Source organism: Poromitra crassiceps, assembly GCF_964638095.1.
Source record: "Poromitra crassiceps genome assembly, chromosome: 1".
NCBI lineage: Eukaryota > Metazoa > Chordata > Actinopteri > Beryciformes > Melamphaidae > Poromitra > Poromitra crassiceps.
The window spans coordinates 72969962-72979809 of NC_139623.1; the positions used below are offsets into that span (position 1 = coordinate 72969962).

The following is a 9848-nucleotide window of genomic DNA, read 5'->3' on the forward strand; positions in this document are numbered from 1 at the left end:
TTTTAACATGCAAATCGGAGTGTTTTCTGACGAGAATAAAGTAACGTTAATGCTACGTTATGTCAGACTGTTCTCATCCCCATGCTAAAGCCCCCGCCTCGGCCATGAGAGGCGAGGAGGGCTGCTGCTGCTGCGCGCGCCCCCGCGGCCCGGAGCTTGGGGCTCGTGCATGAGCATACGACTCTCTCCCGCCTGACTGGCCGGGAGAGAGTGCTTCCAAGTCGGACTGATAATATAAACAACATCATTTGAGCTTATCCAGGTAAGATATTAACAAAGTAATGACACATTCAGCGGAAAACTAACTATAATTAAGACATGTGCCAACTTTGACGACGTTTGGTTCAGTATTTTAAGAGCAAACAGGTTTTTTTAACTTCCTGAAAAGTTGCTGTTTTGGAGATTCGAGGTCCTGGAACGACAGCGACGATTTGTCCTTTCCAACTGGTGTTAGGGATTACACTGGTCCTTGAAAGATAACAGGGTGGCTTTCTAAACTATCCATGTTGGTGGACACCACAATACCTTGCTCTGCTTTCCTCTTCTCTCCTTTCTGCTTGGCTTCTTTAGCCTGAGTCTGGTCCTGACTTGAGTTCTGGGTCTGCGTGGCGTCTTTTGGGTCCTCGTTTGCAGGGGCCTTGCCGTTTGGGCCAGGGGCTGCCGGGTCAGCGCTGCTCACTTGTTCAGAGGCATTCGGATCCGGAACTCCTTCCTTAGTGAAGCCGTAGTTGGCCTGGTAGGCGGCAATGAAGTCCTCCGTTATCTGGAGAGACGGAGCAAAACAGAAAGCACAACTCATTTTCATGGAAACCGCCCTCTATAACCACAACCTCTACACCTACCATAGGGATGGGCATTTTAAGTAACTAGGCACCTCGATTCCTAGCCTCACCCGTCCTGCAGCTCGCATTCGCAGCTCGGCCTTGCCCGCAGCTCGGCTGCTGTGTTTGGCAGCTCTGTTAGATCAGTAGCTCATGATGATGTAGCTTCAGTGTGTGTCCGTGTGGAAACACAACACAAGCAGAACCCAAGTTAGCAGTTAATTTCGCATTAGCCATAATGCCTGTAAGAATATCTATTACAATGATAATAATGACAGAGCAGGGGTACTCTTCTGTGTAGGGGCTTGTTCACACGACGTTAGTGTTTTGGCATGGGAAAAGTGCTGCCTGGAGCACTTATTGTGAGTGTGTGTGCCAATGTTACATAACCGTCGCACAGTCTTTCTCTGAACTGAGCAGGTGGCCAGGTGTTCCATGGCACGCTGATCAGTCTGTCCATTCCGGTAACGTTACAACGCTAAAAAGTACACTGCAAAAACTTAAAACAAATAAGTACACTGCAAAAAACTTAAAACAAAAAAGTACACTGCAAAAAAAAAAATTTTTAGACCCCGTTTCGACCAATCGATTGGTCGGAGCTGTGGTCGATTTCTGGTCGACCAGGATAATCTTTGGTCGAGGGCAGCCCTATTCACCTTATGTAGCCACGCCCATTTGACCCGGTTGTGTGGCCGTATCAAAACTTCCGGCTAAAAATAAAATAAAATAAAATGGCTGGCTACTCCAATATTATCTAACTCTGAATTAACTAATAATTTAGCCAATTGTATGTAACATACTAAATAAAAGCAAACGGCAATGTCTAAGAATGCAATGCCATGTAACTGGCTCGTTAAGTCTCGCATTCCAGGGAATTACGTTAACGTCTGCGGGTCTTATTGACGTTAGTGGCTCGAGCGCAACTCGGAGGAGAGAAAACTATCTGAAGCTTTCTTTGTTGGAGTCGAGGTATGTTTTACAAGAAAGTGCTCGTCATTGTCGACGATAACGTTATCTGACCTGGCTAACAGTGGATACTCGCTTGCTTGCTGTGTACCAGCTCAAAGTAGTAGGCTACGTTCTTTATTTTACCCCTCACTGTCCGCTCCCAAAACAACTCTCTTATTTTGCGCCGTGACCACCGGAAGTGTTAAAAGGACCCGGATGAATTTGGCCCACTGTAAGGTCTGAACATAAGGTGAATACACAACACTGCATTTCAACAAGGAGGGACGCAATAGCCTGGTTCAATGAACTTCATGAAATCCCTCGCCGTCCACCACGCTTAATGGCAGCATCTCCTTTTCCACCATAAAGCAAGGCTTCTGTGTTATTGTCTCTGTACGCACGATGCGTGCTCTGATCGCCTAGTATTTAATATTTATAACTTTTATGAGTGACAGCGTCCAAAATCAGCGGCCAGCGATAATGGAACGTAACATGAGGTTCAGCTATGCTCGTCGGGGGAATCATAAATTGCCCCTGGAGTTGAATTTTGAGTTGTTTTTTTTTGTTTTTGTTTATTTGTTTGACAATTCAAATTAAAAGGACACTTCCATGGTTGCAACACCAGAATACATGCACGAGGGGTTTGCCAAAGCGGGTTTGCTCAATCCACTTCCTACTTCCACACACGACATGTGTGACGACCTTCTCACGTGACCACTCCTTCTGTTGCGCTAGCTGCGTGAGGTACGCCCTCTGCTGGACTGGTATAATTAACACATTGTGAGCTCTGGATACTGAAGTGATGATACAAGTAACAATAGGCTCTTTCACACACAGATTGCGCAAAAATTGCCGTTTAGGAGTAGGGATGGGTACCGAGACCCGGTACCAAACGGGCCCCGGGGCCGGATTTCGGGATACCGGAGGATCAATAAGCTTTCACGTTAACGGTTCTCTTATCGGTACTGTCTGGAGTGGAGAAATTAAGAAAATAGATTTCCTATAGGCTATATAATTGCTAAATAAACGTTACGTTATCTTGCACATTTTATCTCACCAACTCCGTAAGACAGGCCTATTATGTGTTTTTTGCGATTTCCGAACAAGAAAAGGGATAATCTTTTCCGCGTTGCGTCAGACGAGAGAGACACAGCTGCTGCTGCACTGCCAGCCAAGACAAGAGGAGTAGGACTGAGAGAGGGGACGGGAGGGGCTGGGGGCATGCCTGAGAGCACCCACCACACACATGCAACTGAGCAGCAGAGCACACGTTAAGAATGGCTGAAAGAACGAAGCGATCAGATTCTAAAGTGTGGTTGTACTTCACTCGAGTCGATGGTGACAATTCACGTTGTCACAAGTGCAATAAAACCTTTGCTAGTAAAAGGTGGAAACACGAGCAATTTGTCTAAACACTTACCAAAGTGCATCACATTCAAACGGAGAAATGCACAGTTTTTGACAAGCTAGCTCGCCCTCCATCATCTCCTGTCAATGATGCCACGGTTGCGTTACCCAGTCTACCTAATCAGGTAACTATGTGAACGTGGTAATGATTAAGACGAGAGTAGTAAACATTTCCCCACTGTTTGGGTGTGTTCATCATCATAAATACAGTCTGATATAAATCGGCAGGTGACGGTCATCATCTCAGTTGTCGTTCAGAAATTCTACTTTCAGAGCAGGGGGGGATTTTTATTTAGTGATTTGGGGGGAAGTACAGCAGACAGATACTGTCTTGCTTTATTTTTATGATGCTTTCAGTTTCCCTAGCTGAATGTTGCTATTGGCACAGTGTGGTAGAAGGATATTTTAGGATATTTAAATTAATAATAAAAACGCACCCATTAAGATTTTGCTACTTTTTTTGTTAAAGCTGAGCCTGCAGCTACAATGAACCAGGCCAGCCCACTCCCACCCCCACCTCCCTCTACTGCTGGTCCAAGCAGAAACCCCTTCACCATGGCAGCTAGTGGGAGAATGACTGAAGAAAGGATAAATGAGTGCCACCTAACTGTGACCAGGTTAATTTGTCTCTTTTTTCCCCCGTCTCCTCTTAAAAATAACAAAAAGAACCGACAACAACCAGTCCCATTTGTTTCGGGATTTTCTTCTCGTAAAAATAACAAAAAGTACCGATAAGAGTACCGTTAAAGTACCGGATCGATAAGCAGTATCGATAAGAGTACTAGTATCGTTAATTCCTTAACGATACCCATCCCTATTTAGGAGTCCCGTAAAGCCAGCCGCCTCGCCACAGAAATTGCTTTCACACAGAGCCAAGCAGCACGGCCACATTACCGTGCTGCTGTGTACTTTCAGGTGAAATCCCCTGCTCCCGGATTGAAAGGCGAGCGGAGGGATTTCCTGCTCCTCCTAGCCCAAATGAATATTTTCATAGGTTAGTGTAGCCTAGGCTACTGTATGATGAACGAATTCATTCAACAAGACTTCCCTCCTAGTCCGCTGAGCAGGGAGGATAGTGCACTCGCATGGTGGGCGGGCAGATCGATATGGTGTCCTACTAAAATTGGAACGATTCCAGACCGCCCGCATATCAAACAGCTGCAGTCTGCATAACGTTCGTCGGGGGAATAGTATAGGCTATAAATTAGCGATGGGCATCGAATTTCGAATTTTCGAATAATCGTTGTTATTATCAAGGTCGACTTTTATTATTGAAATTCGAAATTCGAAAAAAAACAAAAAAAAACAAAAAAAAACTTTTTTTTTTTTTTTGAGTGAAATGTTGCATTGTCTCCCCTGATTCTAAGTATAGTCAAATCGCTTGGTTTGAGCAAGTAAAACAATTTTTATAAGCATTTTAAGCAAGGTTTATGGAAAAATGAATGGCGGATGAAATCCCATGAAGAGGGAGAGGGGGTGACTTTGGCACCCCTTTGGCACTCAGACCTGAGCCTACTAAATATTTAATGAACCACTCATGATTGTCAAAACTGTTTTTTATTTTCGAAAATGTCAATGTCATGTAACATGTTCTTTACTTCAGTGGTGCAATGCTTGTTTGAGCTAAAAATCCACAGCAGAAGCTTTTTATATTAATTAATAAAGCCGTAGACTTAGAATCAGGGGAGACAATGCAACATTTCACTCACAAACAAACCAAAAAAAAAAAAAAAAAAAAAAATACATTTTTAATTTTTTTTACATTTTTATTTTTATTTTCGAATTTCGAATTAAATTCGAATTTGGCCAGCGAATTTCGAATAGTGTTTTTGCTAGAAATGCCCATCCCTACTATAAATGCACATGACTACTTAACATTAGTATTTTTTGTAAGGGAATGCACAGAGCTGATTTCGAGAGGGAATAACCTCAGACCAACTCGCCACAGACAGCTATAGCCCTCTGAAGCTTATTATTATATCCATTAATTGTAGCCTAATGTCAACATCGTTTGAGCATAAAGCCTAACCGCACGGAGCATTCCTCCTGGCGCCCCTGCAGTCTTGATTGTATAGGCTACTTTTTTTACTTTCACTCCTGCACTTTCTTGATACATGAGGTGATTTCCCCTGTAATTTTTTTTATGAATGAGCAGACCATTCGCACCTTTTCCGGCTCGCTGCGACGACCTTTCAAGTGGAGGCGGGTTGCCAGGTAACCCGGCGCTGTTACTACCTCCCGTCGCGGGACAAAAGGCGTAAAACAATTGTCCACCAAAGCGCGTTCACGACTTTCACATCGGAGGCGCTAATCCTATTTTCCGTGCATTTTTCGGCTTTCAAGGCCGGTGTGAAAGAGCCTAGAGTTGTCGGTCAAAACAGTGAATTAATTGTAACCGGTTACATTCTTAACGGCAGTTAATCGACTAACGGTTAATCATTAACATCCCTAGTCACAACCAAATAGTCGGTGTTGACAGAAATAATGCCACAGTACATTGAGTAGTCTGTAGCATTTAACGAGGAACTAGGGCTGACCCCAAAAAATCGACACTTCGAAGCTTCAGTCCGTTGCCATGGTAATCAACGCTCAAATCAGCAATCAACGGTTTGTTGTTATTGTTTCTCCCCCCCCCTCCTCTCCTCTCTCTTTCTCTCTCCATAATATATAACGTGGGGTGTACAGTAGCCGTGTAGCTTTGTGAGACAGTCTCTAGTTTCCTGGCTGGGCGGGTCCTTCGGGGCCAACACTGTTTTTAACACGGGGAACTCACACCGGCACGCCCCGTGAGAACAAACAAATGCACCCAACAGCCAGCCAGTAGCCACACCTGACGTGAGCTGTGGTCTGCAGAGCTGTTGTAAACATGAATCTTTGTACACTTCTTTTCTAACCCAGTGGTCAAGTGAATTCAAGTCCTTTCATTTGTTTATAATGTTATGAGTTAGCAGCAGTCACAGATACTAACGTGAACGTTGGATCCGTCTATCACATGGATGTACATACAGCACGTCATATTAGGATTATCAACACGTGGAACGTGTTTGTTAGTATAACGTTAAATTCACGATATTTCGTGGCAAATAATAATACCCCCCCCCCCCCCCCCCAAAAAAGACAGGTGTCATGCCGAGTTTTGCACCCCCGCCGAGAATTGCATCCCCACCACATTTTGGGGCTGTTTTACCTTAAAAACCGGGATGCAAGTCTCGGCAGGTACAAACCGCCGAGACTTGCCTCCCCCTCCATAAAGCTAGGAGAGATCCCCAGGCCTCGAGGTCACCTGTAGCTGGATTTTAAGCACCAAAGTCGGCCTCCATGAGCCAGAAGAGAGCCCCAAGAATGGAAGTCACCTCGATGCGGATTTTATGCATCAAAATCGGTCTCCATGAGCCAGGACAGACCCCCCTGGCCTGGAGATCACGTCTACCCCACACAATTATATCATTTGTAAACAGTTAACTTTCCATATAAATCATTACAATACGCTCCCGTGAGGTGGGGATGCATTTGGCGGCAGGGGTGCAAAACTCGGCATGACACCGGCGTAGAAGCTTCGATTATGATCGATTTTATCTCCGCGAAGCATCAACGCTCTAAATATGGTATTTGGGACAGCCCTACGAGGAACTAATTTCATTTCAGAAATAGGGCAAGACACATTTAAGCATCAAGGCTGAGAGGTAAAAGAGGTTCATACTTTAGGGAACCAGGCCTTCTTGTCATGGTCCCAGTCATACACGGTCCCATCCTCTGGGTCGGTGTAGGAGTACGGGTCAGAGCCGTCCTCTTTCCGCTGATCGTACAGCTGCTGCATTCGCAGCTGCTCCAGAAACTCCTTGTTTCCATCAGACGCGCCGCTCATCTGCAGCAATAACACAATGAAAAATGACCCAAGTTAGCATGCCATTCCCATTTCATTTCAGTGGTGTTGATTTAGTGTCCGCAGACCGTTTAGTGGAGGCTACTATTAGTTGCTACAAGTGCAACAAAATGCGTTCACAATAGGGCTGCACAATTAATCGAATATTGAAATCGCAATATGGCCAAGTTCAATATCCAAATCGCAGGAGCTGCTGCAATTATTAACACGTTAATTGCCAAGAACGAGTTGAGTCGTCAAACACAATCCAGCTGTTCACTGCCAACGACGAGTTGAGTCGTCAAAAAAATGTTTTTTTTTTTTTTGACCGTGGGATGTGCATCTAACCCTTTTACATCTCTTATATAATTATTGGAGCCACCGAACGTTTACAACCCATTCCACCGACCCACTAAGTGGCAACAGTGCTCTCCTGACTAGAGGAAGGCAAGCATTTTTTTAACTTGTCACGCCATTCTCACCCCAGCCATTCTCATGAAAATGGATGGGGGAAAACGCTTTCGTTTTCGCGCTGATTGCTGGCGATGCGGGATTGCAAATTTACATAATAGATTACACGTGGAACACACTTTGAAACACGCAGCATAAATATGACCAGAATCGCAAAAGCTTCTCTCAACCAAAACTCCAAGAAGCGAGCGAGTCCATCCCGACTTCCTCAAACAGCGGCCGTGCAGACAGGCACAGGACAGCAGCAAAGCACTGAGGCTGGTGACAAGCTTGTGACGGCCGCTGCAGCCAAGAAGAACGCCCACGGAGGGAGGAGTTGAAGCAACTCTCCCTCTCGCTCTCTCTCTCTCGCTCTCTCTCTCTCCCTCCCTCCCTCTCTCTCTCCCTCTCCCCCTCTCACTAGGATTAAACCTAGTGCGTCTCCCTCCCGAGAGGGAGGGAGAGAGAGAGAGAGGGAGGGAGAGCGAGAGGGAGGGAGAGAGAGAGAGAGGGAGAGCGAGAGGGAGGGAGAGAGAGAGAGAGCGAGAGGGGGAGGGAGAGAGAGAGAGCCAAAAATGAATGGTTAAAGTGACTGTTCTATCGAATTTCACAAAAAGCCGTTTATCTCTGAATATTTTTTCTGACGCTAAAACCATGCTGTATTCAACTGCTAATGCTTACATAACTAACTCTACAAACTAACTCTTTTAGACAGAGAAAGCACACATTCTATTAGTTCTTTTGAGATATTGTGTGTTCACAAAATCTTAGCAGAAAAGAATCCTCGGGTCTTGAAAGATGAGCCAGAATCCTCAAAAAAACCCTCTGGCAGAAGCTAACTACAGTAAAAAAAAAACGTCTGGCAGTGAATGTGTTAAGGTCAAATGTGTCACAACACAAGATACCATTAAATGAAGCATTGTGGTGCTACAGTGATGCCCCGGCCTACAAATCAGGAACATGCTTGTTTGGTACAGACCCCAGTAAAAAAAATCATCACATTTTTCTATTTTTCTCAGTGAAAATGAAATGCAAAAATTTGCATTCCCACTAAAATCATGACTCATATGCAATATATCCGTCAGAATAGATTATAAACTAATTAACAACATAGTCTACTCTACTTGCTTGCTGGTTGGCAGATATCGTTTGGGTAACATATGTTCAGAGGGTGGAAAGGAAGCTCAACAGGAACCTCTTGTCTGTGCTTTAAAATGTATACGTTATTATGGATGGACAAATTGAATTGTGAAAAAAGACAACAATATGACGTTGTTAGTGTGTAATGTACAAATATGTTGCGTTGGTGTGCAACTGGTTAGGTGCCTGGCCAGACCTCAAGCATCTAGAGTAGATGTGGACGCGGTGTTGAATGGGTGAAACACACACAAGGCAGCTTTAACTGACAGCTTGAGCCAACTTACCCCGCTATCCTCTTCTTTTAAATATATATAGTTGCCTCTTCCCAATTGTTGCATAAAATCCACTTTTCTGTCTTTGAAAAACCGAAAATGTAGGTGCAATACCATTCCGGAAGTGTGGGGGGCATTAGTGAGTAAACGGTGAGTAAACAACAGTGAGTCGTAGTTCCGGGTTGCTCCAGATGAATGATTTTCGGTTTTTCAAAGGCAGAAAAGTGGATTTTATGCAACAATTTGGAAGAGGCAACTATATGTATTTAAAAGGAGAGGATGTTGGCCATCGGATAGCGTCTTCACTTCACATTTTTGGCTCAGGTAAGGGTTCGTTTTTATACCTAGACGTGAGCGGCACGATTGTTTGATGGGAAATGCGTTGACGTTCGCCGGGCGAATGTTCAGTATGAGCGAGAAGCGCCCGACTAGCGGGGTAAAAGAGCCAACGTTTAGCTATTGGACTTTTAGTAAATAAGTCAGATAGCGGTTTCATCCAGGTTGAAAGGTCATGCAATTCACATCACGCCATGAGTTGATGAACATAGTAACTAAATTAACTAACGCTAATCAATGTAGTATACACGTTATTGTTAATTGAGTTTTAGCCAACCTAGCGAGCATTAGCATTAGCTAGCGCTGCGGCAACCTAAAAACATGCAGTTACTAAGGGTAGCGAAACTGTCTAATTGCGCCTGGAGTCTAAACCACAGATCAACACGAGCCTTTGCGTTTTTAAGCCTGTAGTGATTTTTAAAGTAGCACTTTATATAAACGAAATATTGCACGCTAGCTAACATCAGGGCTACCTTTATTCCGCGACGACACTTGAATGAACAAGATGATCCGCCGAGACGCGCATGCGCAGCTTGACACAAGACACATGGAAGAAATGGTGCGCTCGATTTGCAACACGTTTTTACCGTAATGGTTGACATATGCAGAGAC

The 9848-nt window shown here is 44.5% G+C and overlaps 1 protein-coding gene across 1 annotated transcript in view; it reads right to left on the reverse strand.

Moving 5' to 3' along the window:
• htatsf1 (HIV-1 Tat specific factor 1) overlaps positions 1-9838 on the reverse strand; it is a gene marked incomplete at its 5' end in the record, with an annotated part of 23889 nt that extends 14051 nt beyond the window's left edge. Inside the window, 3 exons of the mRNA XM_083642138.1 lie at positions 526-763; positions 6877-7041; positions 9710-9838. Coding sequence (XP_083498264.1) covers positions 526-763; positions 6877-7041; positions 9710-9838 — 532 coding nt within the window. The remainder of the gene's footprint in view (positions 1-525; positions 764-6876; positions 7042-9709) is intronic.
• Positions 9839-9848: the final 10 nt, after the last annotated feature.